Below are 22,542 nucleotides of genomic sequence, written 5' to 3'. Positions count from 1 at the left end.
ATATCAAACCACTATTTCAGTATGTGCACTAGTGTTAAAGAATACACAAATCTAATAAGCATATTGCAATGAAAAAATCATTTTGGTAAATAAAACTCATTAATTGAAAATACTTCCTTAATGAATGCAACATAAAACAGTAATTGTGTATTCAGCAGTTTTGCTTACAATTCCCTACAATAATTTTACCCAACTTAGAACAATGCCTTTGTTCGGAGATGTACTTTGGAAAAACTGACAATACCAGATTTTAGAAAGAACTGTAAGCAAAATAAGCGGACACCCTGTCAGACCAAGTTTTTCAACAAGGTTAAAAGGATTCTGAAAGATTACAATCTATGCATATAAAAGTTATGTTAGCTGTACTCATTTAAAAATGACCTATATAAAACATGCTTACGTAAGTAAATTGACCTTCCTAAACTCATACCAATAAAACCTTTTCACATCACACTATTCACATACGTGGAGGTAATAATAATAATAATATGGCTGGAAAAGATTTCCAGATGTCACCAAGTCTAGCCCGTGGAATCTGAGGCAGGACCAAGTATATCTAGACCAGTGGTCTCCAACCTTTTTAAGCACAAGATCACTTTTTGAATTTAAGTACAACCCACGATCTACCTCAAAGAAAACGTAGAAACAACAATAATCACACAAATCCAAACACCATTGTCCCACCCCTTCTCCGAGGCCCTGCCCACTCCATCTCTTGCTTTCCCCAACCCTCACTCACTTTCACCGGGCTGGGACAAGTGGTTGGGGTGCAGGAGAAGGTGTGGGCTCTGGGCTGGGGCCGAAGGCTTTGGAGTGTGGGAGGGGCTCCAAGCTGAACCTGGGGCAGTGGGTTGGGGTGCAGGAGAAGGTTCACGGTGCAGGCTCTGTGACGGAGTTGGTGCAGGAGGGGGTTCAGGGTGCAGGCTCTGGGAGGGGACTCAGGGCTTGGGCAAAGGGTTGGGGTGCAGGCTCTGGGAAGGGGCTGGGACGGGGTGCAGGAGGGGGTGTGGGCTCTGGGGGGGAGGTAGGTGTGGCGGGGGGCTCAGGGCTGCGGGTTGGGCTGCAGGAGAGGGTTCAGAGCTGGAGCAGGGGGTTGGAGTGCCAGACGGGTTCAGGCTCCAGCCGGATGCTGATTACTTCAAGCAGCTCCTGGGCAGCGGCACAGCAGGACTAAGGCAGGCTCCCTGCCTGCCCTGGCTCTGCACCATTCCCCAAAGTGGCCGGCATGTCCGGCAGCAGCTCCTGGAGGTGGGGTGGGGTGGGGCAGGGCAGGTGGCTCTGTGCGCTGCCCCCATCTGCAGGCACACACCTCCTCCCCCAGCTCCCATTGGCTGCAGTTCCCCGTTCCAGGCCAATGGGAACTGCAGGGGTGGTGCCTGCAGGTAAGGGCAGCATGCAGAGACTCGCTACTCCCTATCCCCAGGAGCTGCAGAAACATGCTGGCTGCTACCGGTAGCGGTGCGGAGCCAGGGCAGGCAGGGATGGCTGCAGGAGAGTTGGCAACCCTAGACTGAGATGGCAATCGACTGCCAGAGGCTCCACGATCTACCAGTCAATTGCGATCTACCAGTTGGTGACCACTGATCTAGACCATCCATGACAGGTATTTGTCTAACCATTTCTTAACCTCCAGTGATGGGGATTCCACAACCTCCCTTGGAATTCTAATCCATTACATAACTACCCTTAAAGTTAAAAAGTTTTTCCTAATATATAACCTAAATCTCCCTTGCTACAGAGATTAAGCCCATAACTTTTTGTCCTATCTTCAGTGGACATGGAGAACAACTGGTCACAGAGCTCTTTATAATAGCCCTTAACCTCTCTGAAGACTTAACAGGTCCCCTTGAGAAAGACTGAAGACGAAACATACTCAGTTTTATTAACCCTTCTTCATAGGTCGGATTTTCTAAACCTTTTATCTGTAGCCTCACCAGAGCTGCATAAAGCAGGACAGCTGCCTTCTGTGTCTTACATATGAGGCAGTACTACCACCTAGCCAGTTATTCCCCATTTTGCAGCTGAGCATTTGATTTTTTTTCTTTCTAAGGAAGTACTTTGCATAGGTCTTGATGTTCATGTTAAATTATATCTAGCATTAGCTTTTGATTGCCATACCTATACTCTGCCCACCAGTCCAATCTGGGACTTATTCTAACTCCCTAATCATGTTCTAACAGATGCCCTTTTTCTTAAAAAATTGTCAGATAAGCGTTCCTTCCTTTTCCCTCCCCCAAACGGTAGAATTCCCACTCCCCCTACCGGCAAATTATTCTGGCTCCAAGTTCAGGATAGGCAATATTAAAATATAAACCAGTGATAGGATTAAGGTCTAATCTTTCAGAATTCTAAAAGTCTAGAAATAGGAGCTTTATAAAACAGGAAAGGGGAGACTGCCAATTTCCCAATGGGGGGGGGGGAGGGGAAGAGAGAGAGAGAGTGTTCTTGTTCCTAAGCCTAGAAGGTCCCAAGTCATGGCATTTGTATTAATTTTAAAAGCTATTTTAGATCATATTTAAAGGACTTTTGAGAGGCGTTAGTTTTAATATTCCTTTTGCTATAAACCCCGTACAGTAGTTGGACTCTTGGTAATGGAGATAAAACAGCTTTTCAGACAGCAGGACACAAACAATTTCAGTGAAAGTTTTTGAAACACTGAAAACTCTAAAATATTTTAAGTATATGTGGCATATGCAGAATACTTAATGGTTTTAAAAAAAGATTTTGGATCATTTTAACTGCTTTGCACCACTCCGCTGGCACAAAGCATCTGCAAAACTGGATCAATCACCTCCCTGATACACACCCTGTCCAAGTAAAATTACACTTTTTCCCTCTGACTCCCCCAGCAGGGGATACTTCTATGAGAGAGAGTTTGACAAGGACATCCCTACACGCTGGCATTTTCCAGTTTCTAGAATAGCACATAGGAGCTTTGAACGCCTTCAGTGTAATTGTCAGGAGCTTCCAAGCTATTTTAAGTAGTGCCAAGGACTGAACTGGCCCCAGGATCAGGCAAGTACGCCACTCTACCTCCATCCTTCCTCAGGTTGAGTGTATTATAGCTGCAGCAGAGGATGTAGGCATTTATCATTGAGAGTACAGGATGACCTGCATTACTTATGAACGGGCAAAATGGTTATCCCAAAAACTCATGCTGTGAGAACCTTTATACTATATCACACCATATCACATATTTGCTATCCACACATGCACATGGTCAAAACAAAAGCACTTTAAAAAAAATCCAGTCTGATCTGTGAACAAGAATTCACTAATATTTAATGTGTTCCTTTAAATCCTTCCTTCTGTGTTCTAAAGATGAATTGATATCCCTAAAATCCCTGGTGAAAGCTCCTTGTTTACATCAACTTAGAGGGATGTAAAATGAATAGTATAAACTGTCCAGTGCATGCTACTTACCAGTGAGAGCACAAAATTGAGAAGGGCTGTCCCACTATAGAAGAGGATTGTCACTAATGTTGTTACTGTGGTGAAGAGTAGGCTCACATTACGACTCATCACTATCCACAAGGACTCCAGAATCTGGCAAGGAAAAGAAAGTAAGTCACTACTTTGACTAAAATTATCTAAAATACAGACCTGGTCAGAAAATGATTTCTCCCTTCAACAAACCTGCAAAGAATAATTCTGTTTTAATCAAGACAGTTTTTGGTTTTGACAAAAATCTAAGATTTTTCATTTAAAACAATTTTTCATAAAAACATCCCTTTTGTCAAAAAGCTATTTTCCATCAAAAATGTTTTAATGGATTTTTTTTGACAATTCTAATAAAATAGCATAATTCTGATACAAAAGACTGTGTGAAGACATCCATTCTTACTAGGAAGGCAGTGCTATTTTCTGTTTATTGCTGCTAGTTTCATTACAATCAGTGAACTTTGCGGAAAGAAAAAGATCTCATCCTTCCCTCAAAAGTAGGTAGGGCAGTTAAGTCAGAAAACATGTTGCAGTAACATTACAAAGCTAAATTCAAATCAAATACTGTAATTTTCTTCAACACAGGGTTAAAAAGAAGTTCCATATTAATTGGGGCTATTTAATTTTCTAACTTGTTCACACAATTAACTCAATACAGAAGTTATGATTTTGTGTAAAGGTACATTAATAAATTAGATTAGGTGTGGACAGTAACCTATAATCCATAACACAAAATCAGTAAGTGCTATTTTGGGACAACTGGCTGACTGCTTACTAGTTGCAGGTAGCATAGGAATGATTGGTTCAAAAAAAGTGATGCACTTAGTACAAACAGGTTGTTCCAATTAGCTTGCTCAGTGGCAGTGAAGTCCAAAAAAAGGAGGGAAGTTCAGAAGGCAAAACTGAGAGGAAATAAACTGAATAACTATGACAAAGGTAGGAATTTTGAAGAGAAGGACAGCAATTTTTCAGTCGACACTGAAGTTGGTAAGGATACAGTGAAGGATAGAGAGTTCATTAGTGTGCATGCACAGGGAATGGAAGCACTAATACTCACATTTGAAAAAAGAGTTTTTGGGAGGCTCTAAAAAAGGAATTGCAGTAATCAAGGTAAGAACTTTCAAATGCAAGAATGAGCAGTGACAGATGCAGGATATGCCACAGAGGCTAAAGAAAGCAGACTGAGTTTACCATTGTAAATGTGCAAATGAGTTTATACTGAAGGATTACTTCAACACTCAGAGGTAAATAGAATGTCAGAGTAAAGAATGTTAAGACAGAAGCCATTCAACAAAGTAGCAGGCTAAGTCAAGAAAAGCACCCAGTTAACCTGGATTTGGTAACAGGAAATTTAGGTGGGACGTTGATTTTCATTTTTAGGTCAGAGGCATTAGTCCATCAGTGCTATCAGGGTTTTTAAGTGGATGCCAGCAGCTTGTCTGGCAAAACAGAAAACTAAATATCTTGTAAAAAGAAAAGGAGTACTTGTGGCACCTTAGAGACTAACCAATTTATTTGAGCATGTGGCATCCAATGAAGTGAGCTGTAGCTCACGAAAGCTCATGCTCAAATAAATTGGTTAGTCTCTAAGGTGCCACAAGTACTCCTTTTCTTTTTGCGAATACAGACTAACACGGCTGTTACTCTGAAATAAATATCTTGTATTAAATAGACAATTTTTGGTTGTCTTTGGCTGTTGGACAATGGCTTCTTTTGCCTTGCCTGCAAAGAGGTCAGATGCTGGAAATTAGAGGAAGTAGAGGTAAGCAAAGGAGGACACTGGTGTAAAATGAAAAGATCAAGAAATGCAGAGTAGCGGCTGTAATGCTATTGAAGATTGTCACATTTCGATCCAAAACTGCATCAAACTCTGCAGTGCATGATGAAATTACAAGTCAGGTGAGGAAAAGAACTAATAGGGTTGAAAAAAGAGATTTTAAAACATAAGTAATAGTTACTAGAAAATGTAGTTTCAGCATTAATAATTTTCACTCACCTAGTTACTGATTAGTCATAAAATGAAAAATTTAGCTATGCAATTGGTCTGACTCTCAATACTTATACACAGTACATGAAGTTATTCACAACTTCGTCAACTCTTGACTGGACTACAACACTTTAATATACCTGGGCATGAAGCCTTCAGAACAAGCTAACTGGTACACAGTCTGTTACAGAATGTCACTTCACCAACACTGGCTATTGAGAATACATCAAACCTGTCTTCTGCTTCCTACACTGACTTCCCAGAGAGTATCAAATTAAATTCAAGGTGTTCAATGGCTTGGGCCCAGGGTATCAAGATGAAGACCGTGATTGACAGCTGCGCTCCTCTGTCACAGTGGAACTTTCCACAATAAGCATAAAGCTTGTCTGTGCAGAAGAACAGAGCACTTTCTAAGGCCAACCCAATATCATGGCATTAACTCCCACAAGACCTATCACAAACCTCACCACCTTCTGCTCTAACTGCAAAGCACATTTCTTTGATCTTGCCTTCTCTAACATATTGCAACACATTGCTAAATATATTGTATAAAAAATTCCAAAACAAAATTACTCCACTGCACACTTCTCTCCCTGGGGCAAGGAAGAGTACAAACACATGGTAGATATTAGTCACATTTTATGCACTCCCGGAAGGCCATCATATACTATAGCAGGGGTCGGCAACTAGCCGCACATGAGCCCATTTTTAGTGGCACGCTACTGCCAGCCGGGGTCCCGGCTGCCGCCCCCGCTCAGCCCGCTGTCGGCCTGGGTGAATGAAACCCCAGGCCGGCAGTGGGCTGAGCGGGGCCAGTGGCTGGGACCCCAGCTGGCAGGAGCCGGCGGACGGAACCCCAGACCGGCAGCGGGCTGAGCTGCTCAGGCCGCCACTGGTCTGGGGTTCTGTTCGCTGGTGTAGTGCATTAAATTTCTCCCCGTAGGAATGTGCTACTTGCGGAGCACCAGGACTGGCAGCCGTAAGTAGTACATGGTAACTAGCACATTCCTACGGGGAGAAACTTAATACACTATAGCTGGGTAGGGAAGGCTGTGCCTCCCCAAACTTCCCGCCCCCTGACTGCCCCCCTCATAAACCCTGACCCATCCAACCTCCCCCACTCCTTGTCCTTGACCACCCCCTCCCAGGACCCCCTTCCTCCTGACTGTCCCCCTCAGAACCCTCCACCCATACAACCCCCTGCCCTGCTCCTTGTCTCCTGACCACCACCTCCCGGGAGCCAACCCCTCCATCCAAGCCCCCCTGCTCCCTGTCCCCTGACTCCCCCGACCCCTATCCACACCCCCGACAGGCCCCCCAGACTCCCGCGTCTATCCAACCACCCTTGTTCTCCATCCCCTTACCATGACACTCAAGAGCATCAGGACTGGCAGCCGTAAGTAGTACACCGTGAGTAGGACATTCCTATGGGGAGCAATTTAATACAGTACACCCAGCCCCACCCAGCCCACTGATGGTTTGGAGTTCTCAAAATATGTTCTCTCACCCCTTTTCAAAAATTACACTACGATTAACTTAAAAACTTGAAAACGTAAAAACTTTGTTTGTATATTACAGTAATTGTTAAAAAAGGTATAATGTTAATAAATACAGAGGTTTGATAAAACAAAGTAGTTGTACTTATGTGCCTGTGCTTAATTTGTGTTTTTGATGATTTACCTTCTAAAAAAAATCTCACGTCTTGCACCCCCAGAAAGGGCATCACGCACGCCCAGGGGGTGCGTGCACCCTTGATTAAGAACCACTGCACTAAACTGATAAGATCTGCATTTTAATTTAATTTTAAATAAAGCTTCTTAAACATTTTAAAATCCTCATTTACTTTACATATAACAATAGTTTAGTTACATAGTATAGACATAGAGAGAGACCTTCTAAAAACGTTAAAATGTATTACTGGCACGTGAAACCTTACATTAAAATGAATAAATGAAGACTCGGCTGACCCCTGTACTATAGTGATGTCCATGGCATAAAAACCTATATAGAAGCTTAAATAATTTTTTCCCCAGGCAGGGACTAGTACACCAAGTCAGAACCCACTGTGTATATTCATACCCAATTAATAAACTCCCAAAATGAGAGTTAGAGTTATTTAATTGGAGTTATTTAATAGAAATTCAACCCTCTCCCCCAAGCTATTTTACATCATACTCTAAATTTAGAAATAATGGCAAAAGGAGGTTTATGGTAGAAACCAGGTGTTGGACTTGGTGCAAAATACTGCTATAGATATATTATGCTGTAAATGAAAGCAAAACGTAGAAGGAAAATGTAAAACTGCCCCGGGGGAAGTTGGGGACAGTAAGTCTATAGTGACCATTTGTCTTGGCTGATAACAGTTCAATTCTGCAGGACTAAATAAGACTTCTTCCTTCAGGAAAGCCAGCTGACACCAGTAGAATTAAGACTTCCCTATTCTGCAAGATCTGGATTGCTGACCCAAGGGTTGAAACAGTTTTGACAGTGAGATTTGGAGTACTTTCATATCTCATTTTCTCCATTTAAATTTTGAGAAAAGCACAGATAATCTTCCATCAGGACAAATATCCCTTTGACAATTATGCTGGGAGAGAGATTGTTTTCCTCATTCTCAAACTTCAAAAAGTTATGCTGAAGGGCTGGTATCTACCTTACGCCTCGAAAGGTGACAGCCCTTAAAGAGAGAGAAACATTAACTCATAGAAAAGTCACTTTACCATGGACAAAGCCAGAGGGACCTTTGGATTATTACTGAAGAACAGTTCATATGAACTGTAAAACTGGACAATTCCTTAGCAACAGTTTTCAGGGCCACAACAGACATCAGGGTATTTAACAACTTGAGGTATCCTTTGGACAATTAGAATTGGACTGTAGAGCCCAACTCAAGTTGGGACATATATACCACTCAGGCTCTTGAATTGCAAAAAAACATAGCTAAAGAATCCTAATTAGGTGAAGCTTACTGAAAGTTTTAATAGAGTGTGCCCTCTGTCTTCCTGACCAGGATATCTTTAAGAAGATACTAACTGCTAGTGTAATGATGGATGACTTTGTGAAAGCAGCAAGAGGATCGAATCTAAGGAGATATGAGCCAGGTCTCACACATCACCTGGAAAGCTTCAAGTGTTTATTCATAGGTTTAGGAAGGGCCATTTTACTCTCAAAGATCCCAGCATGAATTTAAAAGAAAAAAAAAAAAAGAAAACAGACCAGGAGTGTCTCTTCTCTGTGAATAATTCAGAAAAAGAAGCGAGGATTTCCCTTTTTCAGAGGTTGAATCTTAACCATCTGGCTATATATTTAATAAGCAGGGACCATTTGTCTGACAAACTGTCTTATAGAAATAGGGTACAGAACCTGAGGCAGGAATCAGAACCTCCCCCCTCTCCATATCAATGGTGTGAAGGGGTAGGACTACAAACAGCGATTTTTACTTACCTTACAACAAACGAATCACTGGAAAATGGGTCTGTGCTACTACTTCTACTCCTGAATACAGGGTACAGCTCAAGGTTGAAACACCATGGAAACTCAGGCTCTAAAGCTCTTAAGCTGCTTTTGAAAAATGAGACTTCGGCCATTCTGTAAATTTTCTCTTATCTTAAAGATTTTGGTAATACAGATTAAAGTAGCAAGTTCTCGCTTTAAATAAAGAACCTTCTTTGTTCAATATTTAAGAGCAGTCTATATTTAAAATGTAATCAACAACTATAAAGGTCAAATTTTTAAGCCAGGCATATGAAATTTCATGAAGTATACTAGTCCTTCTGAGCTACATTTAGTATTATACTACCATTCAGCTAACAAGTTGATGTTATACCAACGTGCATTATAAATAAAGAAGCATACTGAACTTCCAGTTGTAGTACATCTCTTCCTCTGAATTGTACATTTGGGGGACTAGTATGGTAGTCTTCTCAGCAAGTAACAGAATGAGCTACAACTAATGCTCCTAAATCATTTACATACCCTGTAAGTGTCTTTTCTGCTTTTAGGGCTATTGTCCCGTCTCTTACCAAAGAGGATGAATACTCATTAGGACTCCAATGGGTGAGAAAGTAAGGTTACTTACTACTAAATAGAGTTTGACAACATAGCATCTGTATATTTACACCTTTAGGATGTGCCCAGTCTTATCTGCAGAGCTTTGGGACCTTTTAGAGCATGTCTACGCTGCAATTAAAAACCTGTGGCTGGCCCAGGCCAGCTGACTTGGGCTCAGGGCTGTTTAACTGTGGTGCAGACACTGGGGCTCAGGCTCTAGAATCCTGAGAAGTTTGAGGGTCCATCTACACCGTAATTAAAACGGCTCCACAGCCGCAGCTCTGTGAGCCTGTGTCAACTGGCACAAGGCCAGCTGTGGGTGTCTAAGTGCAGCGTAGACATAATCATAGAAAGCCAGTTCTCTTCCCCCCCCCCTTTCTTTTCTTAAAATGGTTTGTATTATAATAAGAATTATAGGTTTGTTGTTTAGGAATTTACTGTTACTGTTAGCATTAGTGCTCTACTGCACACTTACAAGTCCCAGGTTAGTGCTGGCTTACCATAAGTTTTCAAAGCTGGGCTGCAGCCTAAAACTTTGACAATGCAGAGATCATCTCAAAGAAGAAAAAGTTTAAGCGACGGCTGCTGCTCCTTGGCAATTCATTTAGTCTGCTTGTGAGTTCCTAGCTTCCCTAGCAAAACTCTTCTGCTACTGAATAATTAATCACTAGCTAAATAAAATGTTTTCATTACCTGCCTCAAAACCTTTAATATCTCAAAAGTACTGCTGCATACTAAGTTAAGTCAACATCCTTACCTCAGTAATACTGGCCTTAAAGAAACAAAAATGTTTATGATGTCCAAGTATCAATGCTCTAGTGGCACACAATCACATTTTCATCTATTTTAATTTGCAACATCAGAGTGAATAATATTTATGCAAGGGGTCGTGTACACAGGAGCCCGCAAGGGAATGCTGCCCAGAAAGGACACATTTAGAATTTACACTACGTTCAACCGTCTACAGTACATCATAAAGGACATGAGTGTGGAGAGAAGGGACAGGTGTTTCCTATAACTGAGGATAAATTGTGAGTTCATGGCTACAAACAGGAAAGCAAGTCAATTGAGAGGTTTTCTTTTTCCTACTGCAAAACCAAAACTGAAAAGAAAATAAATTGATGTAGCTGGAAACTATGGATATTTTCTTAAAAAAAAAAAATCCTTATTTTTAGGTTTCAGCCCTTAAAAATATTTATCCTCTTCTGCATTAAGTTCATGGTCACTCTATTGTATTGAGGTTATTGTAGCACCCCCATCACCATGGTATCCAAGCACTTTTCAGCAATGCATTAAGTGACATGAGTAGCACCTTCAAGTGTGTTTCCTTCTCCACTTGTCTTGCTAGGTGGGAAATTGCACATGGATTTAAAAAACAAATAAAAAAAATTGTGCCATGCATTTTTATTTATGAAAGGCAAGTTCAAAGAAATGTGCCTCATGCATGCATAAGTCAATTTAAAGAAAGGGTTAAACAAATCATTTCTGTAAAGTGATAAAAGGTTCACTGAAGTAACTTTCCCTTGAGTTACTTCATCCTGCTCCATATTCAGGAGTCAAAACTGTAACATCTTTAGAAGCACAAGGTATAAGGAACAAATACATACCTACTAGTCCATGGCAAGAGGTGCCTCCAGGGAAGTGTTAGTTTAAATTACCTCCACAAGAAATGCTGAAGGTTAGTAGAGAACTTATTTTCTGAGATAGCTCAACAATAATGTAAAGATTTTTTTTGTTTGTTTTATAGTGAACAAGTCAAGAACTTAAGAAGTGCCTGCACTGTAGTAGCGATTCTGTACATTAACCATTCCTGACTGAATGGACCATTTGAGTGTAAGTCAGTTTTTTCAGTATGGACTGGTTTCGATGTTATATTTTTTTTCCTTCAAGGAGGTGAGAGGACCAGTGCAATTAATTCAGGGAACCACAAAGTGTAAAATATTAATTTCATTCTTCACAGAACTTCCACAAAGAAAGAATAAGCTGCTTTCAAAACAATGAATAATAATTTGGAAAAACGAGACTAAGGAACCGGCCTCTCAACCTCTTGATCGATATTTCCTTCAACTATGACCTACACAAACTGAATTTTTAAACAAAAAAATAGTTGCTTTGAGTCAAACATTGAATTGTTAGTCTTATCAAAAACCTTTTAACTCTGTTTTTGCCACATTAGAATTTTTCAACTAAGCTAAAATATTTCGATTTGTAACTATACACATGATTTATTTCCTTGGAGCTTGAAACAAAGATATAGGTCATTTTAATTCAACTTCCTTGCTTTCTCCTCAGTGATAGGGAGGTGGTAAAATTTACTTCAAACAAAACTGTGGTGTTCAAAGAGAGATAAGAAAGGAACTGTGCCATAGAAATGGAGCAGTATGAATTTATTGGAAAGGGTGTGAAAAAAATGAACATTTGACCAGAAAAAAATCATGTCTAGCCAAATAGAGATTCATATTAATTATCTCCAAGAACGAGTGAAAAGATTAAGGTTTACAGAAACTAAAACATTTAAAACTAACCTGCAGACCACACAGTAATCTTGCAACAATGATATCTATTGGGAGGGGACAGGTTGAAGGTGGAAGAGATTGTATTAATATGGATACTGAGTCGATGAGTGTTTCCTGATCATAATCCATTATGTTTGCCACTTTGCTGATGTGGAAGATTCACAACTGGTGTGACAACAGATCCTCAGATAATACTTGAATAGTTCCGTTTACCTCCAACTTTTCATGCATTCTTGAGTACTGTGTTATCTTGAAAGGTGAAATCACATTAGATGTTCAGATCACTTTACAAAGAGAATATTAATGCATAGTTTAAGATAAAAAGATACATACTGAAAGAAATGTCTCAATGTTCTCATGAACAAATGAAGCAATATCCTGCCAGTCCAGAATGTCACCCAGCCAGCTGTTCTGACGATTTATATGCAGCTTGTGTCCTTTGTGTCTTCCAGGATGTGTTACATTCTGAAAAATAAAGCAAGAGATTTAAGATAGAAATTAAATCTTAGCAATTTACAAAGAAAAGTAAGCTACTAGGACTTGATTTAGAGAATGCATGTCCGCTATGTAGCTTAGATCTATTTTCATTTGCACAAGACACTTCCAGCTGCACTTTCACAAATATTTAAGTTTTTATATATTTGTTCCCCCTTATTAGTTGTTAAACATGTACCTTGAAAATCTAACCCAGAATGCTTTTTAATAATTTAAAATTCCTTAAATGTGTTAATCTGTCAAATAAGTTTAGGAGGAACAATGTTCCTCCTGCGGGGAAAATGGGTTTAATTGGACGGATTCTCAGCAGCTTGGAAAGACCGTCCTTTCCCCTAGAGTGCAATTCTTGAGGTCCAGAATCTAAGCTTTCATCTAAAAAAAAGATATCAAGTCTCCAGCCCATATGGTTGAGAAGAAAATTTTCAAAACGTGAAGTAACTGACTGAAAACAGTAATATCTTCCAGAGGACAGCCTCAAATAATTTGAGAAGTGTGAACTACACCCAATTATCTCAACCAGATGTTATCTGTTAAAGCCTAGGTATGATGCATTTTAGCAATTTTCTTGCTTACTATGTTGCACACGAATACCTACAAAATTTAATGCAAGCAGCATACTTTTTTTTCCCAATATAACCCTGGGTGAAAAACGCAAGGGCAAACTTAAATAATTGACCATTCCTCCAGCCTTAGTTTGGGCATGCAATAAGTCTGCATGCCTTAGTTTGGGCATGCAATAGATTCTAGGGCAGTGGTTTTCAAACTTTTTTTCTGAGGACCCAGCTGAAGGAAAGTGTTGATGTCCGCGACCCAACGGAGCTGGCGATGAGAGGTTTGGGGTGTGGGAGGGGCTCAGGGCTGGGGCAGAGGGTTGGAGTGCAGGGATGAGGGCTATGGGGTGGGGCCAGGAATGAGGGGTTCAGAGTGTGGGAGGGGGTCAGGGCTCTGGGCTGCGGGTGTAGGCTCTGGGGTGTAGGAGGAGGCTCTGCGTTCGAGAGAGAGCTCAGGGCTGGGGCAGGGGTTCGGGCTTACCTCCAGCGGCTCCTGGTCAGCGGCGCAGCTGGGGTGCAGAGGCAGGCTTCCCACCTGTCCTGGCACCGCGGCTGTGCTGCGCCCCAGAAGTGGTCGACAGCAGGTTCAGCTCTTAGACAGAGGAGCACAAGCAGCTCTCGCCCGCAGACACCGCGTGCCCCAGCTCCCAGCCAATGGGAGTGCGGAGCCGGTGCTCAGGTAGCACATGGAGCCCCGTGGCCCCCGCGCCTAGGAGCCAGACTTGCTGCTGGCCGCTTCTGTGGTGCGGCGCAATGTCGGAACAGGTAGGGACTAGCCTGCCTTAGCCGGGCAGCACCACCAATGGGACTTTTAACGCCCTAGTTGGCGGTGCTGACCAGAGCCGCCGCGACCCAGTGCCTTACATTCCACAATCCAGTACTGGGTCACGACCGACAGTTTGAAAACCACTGTTCTAGGGCACATTGGGACTGATCCAATGATTGCTGAAATCAGTCTAGTGCTTCCCATAGACTTTTGGTGGTACTGAACTGGATCCTCAATTACCATCACTTCACAAAAATTAACTGTACACATTGCAAATAGAGTATAATGCATTTTGTATGCCCAAATCCAATACAAATGTTTGAAAATGCTGCTATTTATACAATTTGTATACTTATGTGCACAGACTTAGCAATTCCAGAGTATATAGTTTGATATACATAACCATAATACTTATGGTATTAAGACCAAAGGAAACAGGTTCTGTATGCAGTAGCTAGATCAACTCCTTACAGAAATTTTAACCCAGTTATGAAACTGCATAATGTTAAAAGAAAAGGAGGACTTGTGGCACCTTAGAGACTAACCAATTTATTAGAGCATAAGCTTTCGTGAGCTACAGCTCACTTCTTCAGATGCATATCGTGGAAACTGCAGCAGGCTTTATATATACACAGAGAATATGAAACAATACCTATTCCCACCCCACTGTCCTGCTGGTGCCACAAGTCCTCCTTTTCTTTTTGCGAATACAGACTAACACGGCTGTTACTCTGAAACCTGCATAATGTTAGGAACCTAGGAATTGCCCTACTGGGTCACACCTGAGGTCTACCTAATCTAGTATGCCGTCTCCAACAGTGACCAGCACCAAATGTTTCAGAGGAAGATGCAAGCACCCTGAATAAGGCAGATGTAGGACAATCAGCCTGCTATATTAGTTTCATCTTAATCTAACAATTAGAGGCCACATTAAAACCTGCATCTAAATGTTCAGTCCCTTTTTGAATCTTGCCAGGTTCTTGGCCTCAACAACATTCTGTGACAATGAGTTCAGTCTCATTACATGCGTGAAGCAGTATTTCCTTTCACTGGTTTTGAATTTACCACCTTTCACTGAATGTTTTCTTGTTGTGTTGAGACAGACAGTGAGCCTCTGCCTCCTACCTTCTCTACACCACTTCTTATTTATCTCCATTTTAAAGCTAACAATCCCAATCTTCTCAATCTGTTTTCATACAAGCTTTTCAATCTTTTATGTTGACCTTCTCTGAACCCCCTTCAACCCTTTTGATATGCAGTGACCACAAGTATTCCAAGTGAAGCGTTAGCACTGATTCATATAATGGAATAATAATATTTTCTGTTAGGTTTTCAATCCAGTAGCTTCAACTTCCTAATATCTTATTTGCTTTTTGACCGTAGATGTACACCAAGCAGAGGTCTTCCTTGAAATGTTCACAATTACACAAGTCTCTTTCTTGAGTTGATAGAGTTAATTTAGAGCCCTGGAAGACGTGTGAGTAGTTTCATTTTTTTAATTATGTGTATTATTTTACTTTTATCAAAAAACAGTTTGCCATCTTGTTGCCCATTCACCTAATTTCGTTAGGTCTCTAAAACTCCTGAGAGTGCTCTCTGGTCTTGACTAATCAAATTTTGCTATCTCCCTGCTTACCCACCATTCCAGATCATTAAGTGTAGCGATGCAGTAGCAACATTATAGTAAAGGTTGCATCACAATATCTGTTTAAAGGTCAAGCTTTCTAAATCCTCTAAAGTGGACAAGCTTAGTCAGATTCCATGAAGCCACTGTCATCTGTTGAGGACACCCTTTAACCCCTTCCAGCATAACAATATTCCTGACCATTCTCTCAGTAGCAGTTAACATGTTGACACCCTGAATGACTTATCTTCCAGACAGAAGAGAAATAATGGCGGGGTGGGGGGTGTTGTGGAATGGAGGTGAAGAGGGGGTTATGGAGACATGCACACAGACTACGGTATAGGATGAGGGAGCAAAAGGGCACACAGAACTCCTGGTATGGGGGAGACTGGAGGAATGGGATAAACACAGGGCCCCTGCCATGGGGATATACAAAGTACCATTAATGGGGGGAGGGAAGAGAGATTGAGAACACGAATTGGGGAGCACACAGTACCCCTGCCACAGAGGAAGAATGGAGGTGAACAAAGAACAACCAGTAGGGGGATATTCAGGATAAGAATAGGGTGCACACAGAGCCCTTGGGGAGAATGAGAGACCCTGGTAAGGGAAAAGGGAAGAATAGGAGGCCACAGAAACCTGACATGGGGAGATTGGGGGCACTGGCAAGGAGTGCCTGAAGCAGAGGAGGCTGGCACACAGAAAGCTTGCGGGGTGCAACAGAAGAATACAAGGAGCCCTGATGCATGCAATAAGCTAAGTCAACATATATTACGAAATGTGTAGCCTGCGAGTAATATTGTGATCCCAGGTATTAGTACTCTGTTTGTAATTAGTTCCAACCAGTCTGCCAGGCATAAATGCAAGCCTTATTGCTCTTTTACTACCTGGATCATTCCTAGAGTCTCCCACTGGTTTTCTATTTCTGATCTGCTTAAAGAATATCTTGTTTAATTTTTACACCTTTAGCTCTCGGTTCTTCAAAATCCTTATTGCCCCCTCACATATTATTTGCTGTAATTTATGCTTCTGGTTTTTGGCTTCACTGGATTACTGTTTGGCTCAAATGATCTCTTGAAATTGCTATTTATCCATATTGGTTGATTTCTTGCCTTCCTGGTTCCCTTTCTAAGTGAGCAGTATGCACATCTTCTGAAACTCACTTATTGGGTTTTTTTAAAGTGGCATTATGATGCCAAGCCAGTGAGGGTTAAGCAACCAGCAGGCTGGCTGACCTGAAAGAATCCCGTAAGGACATATCAGAAGAGTACTGAAATGGTAAAGAGGGCCAAGCCTTGTAGATCATTATCAAAGGCATGTTAAGTACTAGAATTCTGGACATGTAGGCCTGTATTGTTAGAGAATTAAAAATAGATACTAATTATATTTGTTTGTGTTTACCTATTGTGACACTGCACCTCAAAGTAGCACCCTGGAACCCCCATATTCACCACTGGCACATAATTGATGTGTTTTGTACAAAGTATGCCTTGTGAGGTATCATTTTGTAAGTCTTGATTTGTTGACCAATATCCTGTTGGATTGTCTGTAAAATTATGAGGTGTATATATGTTACTGAAATATGTTGTGAGGTTGTGAACACCCACAACCAGCTTTTCAGTTACAACAAAGGAGTAGCCATCAATAGCCAGTTGTTAATGGCTCAAACACACAATCCACTGTCACAGAGGCAGAAGAGACAATGTACACAATGGAGACTGCTTGACCAATGTGGACTGCCTGCCCCCCCGCCACCCCATGACACAGCAAGGATCTTTCTAGCAGCTGGAAGAAGGCATTTAAAAAAAAAAAAAGAGAAAAACATTGGCATCATCACTTAGCCTCTCTTCCTCCTCATCTCAACACCTGGAAGCATGTGTGAAAGACAAAGACTTTGAACTGGAGAAGTTTGGTCTTAGGCTGGAATGAAATGCCAGCCTGTGTATTGAGGAACTGTAACCTGCCAGGACAATCTGTCAGAGTGAGAAATGCTGTTTGATTCAACTCTTGCTTAGACTAAAAGTTTACAATTTAGAATGCATGTTTACTTTTTATTTTCATAAGGTAACTATCTGTGACCTTTATACCTACCACTTAAAACTTCTCTTTATATTTAATCAATCTGTTTTCTATTTTACCTAAAACAGTGTGTTTTGGTTGAAGTGCTTGGGAAATCTCATCTTAGTTTACGAAGGCTAGTGTGTCCACTCTACACTGAGCGAGTGGCAAACTACTTGATGAACCTGCACTGCCCAAGGGAGCCTTGAGCAGTGTAAGACGATACAGTTCTGGAGTGTAGGGCTGGAGCTGGGGGGGGGAACTGGCTGAAGCCTCTCTATTGTTGGCTCATGAGTGGCTGAGACATCATTAATGTAACTCAGTTGGGTGTGTTACCTATTCTTCATCCAAGAGTGCAGTGATCATTTGCTACCAAGAGGCTTATCCACTGAACTTACGCTATAATTTAAATAAAGTTTCGAGCCTGATCCTTGCTTTCTCAGATCTGCTTAAACTTTGACAGGGAAAGTCTAAGCCTGTAAGACTGAGGTCTCCAGGTCTACTCTGGATTAATCCTGCAATTTCTCAAAGAAGAATTTGAACAAACTCTGTACAGACTCCAGATTGGACTATAACATGGGTGAGCAAACTACGGCTCGTGAACCATGTCTGGCCTCTCAGACCTTTTAATGTGGTCCTCGAGCTCCCGCCAGGGAGCAGGTTCAGCGGCTTGCCCCACTCCGTATGTGCAGTGGCTCCACACAGCACCTGGAAGCAGCAGCATGTCCCTACCTCCAGGTCCCACACATAGGGTGAGCCAGGGGGCTCCGTACATTGCCCCTGCCCCAAGTGATGGCTCTGCAGCTCCCACTGGCCGGGAATTATGGCCAACAGGAGCTGCAGGGGCGGCACCTGTGGATGGGGCAGCGTGCAGAGCCATCTGGCCGGTGCCACGCTTCCACATAGGAGCTGGAGAGGGGACATGCCCCGCTTCCAGGAGCTGCTTGAGGTAAACGCTGCCCGGAGCCTGCATCCTTGACCTCCCAAGCCCCAACCCTGATTCCTCTCCCACCCTCTGAACCCCTCAGTCCCGGCCCAGAGCACCCTCGTGCACCCCAAACCCCTCATACCCAGCCCCACCCCAGAGCCTGCACCCCCAGCCGGAGCCCTCACCCCACACACACATCCCAAACCCCTGCCCCAATCCGGAGTCCCCTCCCCTGCACCCCAGCCCCTCAGCCACAGCCCCCTCCCCTGGACTCCAACAACTGCCCCAGCCTGGATCCCCGCCCCATCTGAACTCCTCATTTCTGGCCCCACCCTGGAACCCATACCCCCAGCCCAGAGCTCATACCCTCTCGAACACCCCAACCACCCTTCCCCAGCCCAGAACCCCCCCACACACCCTGAACTCCTCATTTCTGGCCCTACTCTAGAGCTCTCACCCCCCACACACACTCCAACCCCCCAATATCGTGAGCATTCGCGGCCTACCATACAATTTCCTAACCCAGATGTGGCCCTCAGGCCAAAAAGTTGGCCCACCCCTGGATATACCCTTTTAAATTAATTCCAGAACTATTTTACAAATCAGCAGCCTCACCAATTCTGCCATGAAACTGACCTAGGAACTTTATTTGTATCTGTATGTATAATTATCTTTAACCATAACATCTCTTTCTTTTCTTTTTTTAATAGTAAATCTTAGATTTAGTTAATAAGAATTTACTGTAAGTGTGTATTTGGGTGAGATCTGAAATATTCACTGACCTGGTGAGTAATGTGTCCAATCTCTTGGGATTGGTAGAACTTCATGTATCATGATTAAGGTTCTTAGGCTTGGGTGTCTGGATGGGAGCCAAAGGCTGGATTGCTTAAAGGGAACTGTATTTTGGCTTCTTGGTAACCAAGAAGGTATTAAGGAAGCTGTTTGGTTACTAGCTTGGTGAAATCTAGTTTACTCCTGAGGGCATTCTGTGCCAAAAAATTAAAAATCCTACAAGTTTTATTTGTCAATAAATAAATGTAGAGGCTCCAGCATGGCAGTGGGGAGCACAGGCCACTGGCTGCAGGAAGGTGGGAGATCACCCTACACCCCCCACTCCCAGGGCACAGATTCAGGGGTCAGGTAACACTGGACCCGACACAGCACAAGGTCTGGGCCTGCCTCAGAAACACCCTGGGGCCCTGCACCTCTGAGCCAGGTGTACAAGGTGTGGAGTAGGTAGGCTCAACCAGGCAGGATCCAAGTGTGGACGGTCTCAGTGTGGGGGGGATGAGGGGGATCAGAGTGTGGGGTGAGAGGATTCTGTGTGGGATAATCTGGGTGCAGGCAGATCAGTGGGGGGGATCTGGATGAACAGAGGCTTGTGGGAGGGGAGGGGGTCCAAGAGCAGGGGCAATGGGACTCTGCAGTGGCTCCAGGTGAAGGTGGTTGGGGCTCAGTGGGGGAGTCTGGGTGCTGAGGGGGTGGGGATCTGAATGTAGTTAGGTGAGGGGGGTCAGTGGCATGGGGGTCTGGATGTGGAGGATTAGGGTGGTGCAGGAGGTGGGGCATCAGAGTAGGGGTTTGAGTGCAGGGAGTTCAGAGGGGGGTGGTCTGGGTGCAGGGGTGGGGGGTCCAGAGGCATGGGGTCAGAGTGCAGGGGGACTTCAGATACAGGGGTTGAGGTTCAGGTATGGAGAGTTAGGGGTGGGGTTGGATGTACCAGGTGAGGCTTGGCAGGGAGGTCCAGATGCACAGGGGTTGCGTGGATGGGGGAGCAGCTCCCTGTACAGTGACCCCTACCCACACAGCTGAGGAGCAATGGGGTCAGGAAGCATGCTGAGCTTCCTGCAGCTGGGGGAGGTCTCTGGGGGTGGGTCTGACACAGCCCCAGCCACTCCTTGCAGGGGAAGAGGAAGTCCCATCCTCTCCTGCCTCCAGCCCAGCCGGGACTAGCAGCTGATCCCAGTTCAGGATAGGAGCCACTGGCTGTGGTGTCCCCAGCCCTATGGTGATTTACCTCTCCACCGGCTGCTCTGGGTGCCTGAAACGATGTACTTGCACTGCTATGGAGTGGTGCATGACTGCTCTTGCAGCTTCCCTGTCAGAAAATCATTTTTTGGCCAGAAAGCAAAGAAATCTGCGGGGGACAAAAATTCTGCGCATGTACAGTGATGTAGGATTCCCCCCAGGAGTATCTAATTATTAAATAAACCACCAGTTTTGGGGGACTGTCTGCCCTATTCTTTGCAAATTTCCCTGATTGAACATTCTCAGTATAGCCCCTCCAGCAATCACAGTCACAAGTATCCATACCAGTTTCCACCTCTAAGGACTTCACTTCCTTTACTTTTGATTTTAGGACATTTTTGACAAGCCCTCTCATTTTACTGAAGTCTCCCTCTCTCATGTTTAGAGTATCTTACTTGCTGGTACTTTACTTACACAGCCATGTTACCTCTCACTACATCACCCTGTCAAGGAAAGTAGCCTTGATTTTCTCTTGCATTTTGACAGTTACACTAGGATAATATTGTTACCAGAAAACCAGAGATCTTCTTGGTAAATTACAAACATTTTAAGAGTGTTTTGTTATAAATAAAAGGTTCTTCACACTGGAGTCTCACAGAACACAAAGTGAACTTAATTTCATGTGCAATCAGTACTGTTTTTACTAAAACAAAAATAAGTAAAGAAAAGTCCATTACACAATGTTAGGATTATTTTGTATGTTTAAATTACATACATTTAAAAGGTTTCAGAGTAACAGCCGTGTTAGTCTGTATTCGCAAAAAGAAAAGGAGTACTTGGGGCACCTTAGAGACTAACAAATTTATTTGAGCATAAGCTTTCGTGAGCTACAGCTCACTTCATCTTAGTAAAATTGCTCTTAATTTTGTTCTCTCTCTAGAGTCTCCCATAATATGAATGCTAACACATACTTTGAATCTGAATTGTTTAAGAAATACAGTGAAAATACACAGATAAAATAGCACTGTAACAAATTCAAATTAATATTTAATTCTGAAGTTGCACAAATATATATACAAATAGCTTTGATTTTACTTCCAAGGAATAAATATTCAGTGCAAAGGTCTGACATACTACAACACATACATATACTAAGCATACATTAAATAGCACATATAACCATGCATGTAACTACATATATGCAAAGGGGCAGAATTCTGGATGAAGAGGAAACCTAATTCTAGTGACCTGACTTGTGCATTTGAAGTCTCAATGCTTCATTAATTTCTTTCACTAAACATTACAAGCTTTTACAATAAGAAAGCTTTTCTCTTTCTTAGAAAGTAGGTTTTTAAAATTTATCTCGAATCAGTAAAAAAATAAAAAAGTGATACATAATAGGTATCAGTTACTCACCTTCACAAACCAAGAATGATAAAGTCTGTCCCAGAGTTCCAGCACTTGCTTTTCAATCACAGCAGTGTTGTTCACTTTCTCTCCTAATATCTTATGGAGCTAGAATATACAGAAATTCTGTTTATTATGTAAAGCAACTTGAAGCTAGCAGCTATGGCTGAACTAAAAGCCAGATCATCTACATTAGATTTTCACTGAATGCTTGGCTCAAGTCCAAAAATATCAAAGAAGTCAACTGTGTCTACAGGTATACATTTCAGAAACTGTGGCTGACAGCACAAAACATCTTACCTGAAACAAACAATTTTGCCACATTAAATGGGAACAGATAAGATTCCTCCCCAATGAAACACTAAGCACAAAGATCTGTAAGATCCTTGTAACAGTAAATACACCCAAAGAGATTTGAGAGGTGTGCTAGACGTCAGAATGCTTATGTGAGGACAATGCAAGATCCTGACATCTTCCCAAAGAACACCAAACTCCCAATCTACAATGTACTCTGTACTTTAAAGGCTGGAACTTCAGATGATCATGGCTTGGCCAAAAATGGTCATTTTCAGGACAATGCATTCTACCATCTGAAAAATGCTTAACTAAGGGCAGTTTCTGAAACAAATTACATTTTCTACAGAGTCTTCACATGGATAGTCACAAGAGAGATGGATAGATACTTCTATTTTCAAGTTCTTAAAAGCAAGCAGTTTCCAGCAGCCATGGGGAGCAAGACTTAAAATCACTC

The 22,542-nt window shown here is 42.5% G+C and overlaps 1 protein-coding gene across 5 annotated transcripts in view; it reads right to left on the bottom strand.

Annotated features, from left to right (window-relative positions):
• TMEM245 (transmembrane protein 245) overlaps nt 1-22,542 on the bottom strand; it is a 121,216-nt gene that overhangs the window by 41,362 nt on the left and 57,312 nt on the right. For all 5 annotated transcript variants that reach the window (XM_073332668.2, XM_073332665.2, XM_073332664.2 and 2 more), the window contains 3 exons: nt 21,801-21,899; nt 12,328-12,459; nt 3,424-3,546 (listed from right to left, as the gene is read on the bottom strand). In XM_073332668.2, the coding sequence (XP_073188769.1) occupies nt 3,424-3,546; nt 12,328-12,459; nt 21,801-21,899 (354 nt within the window). The remainder of the gene's footprint in view (nt 1-3,423; nt 3,547-12,327; nt 12,460-21,800; nt 21,900-22,542) is intronic.

This window comes from Lepidochelys kempii, chromosome 2, assembly GCF_965140285.1.
Source record: "Lepidochelys kempii isolate rLepKem1 chromosome 2, rLepKem1.hap1, whole genome shotgun sequence".
NCBI lineage: Eukaryota > Metazoa > Chordata > Testudines > Cheloniidae > Lepidochelys > Lepidochelys kempii.
This window is presented reverse-complemented; position numbering and strand designations above follow the sequence as displayed.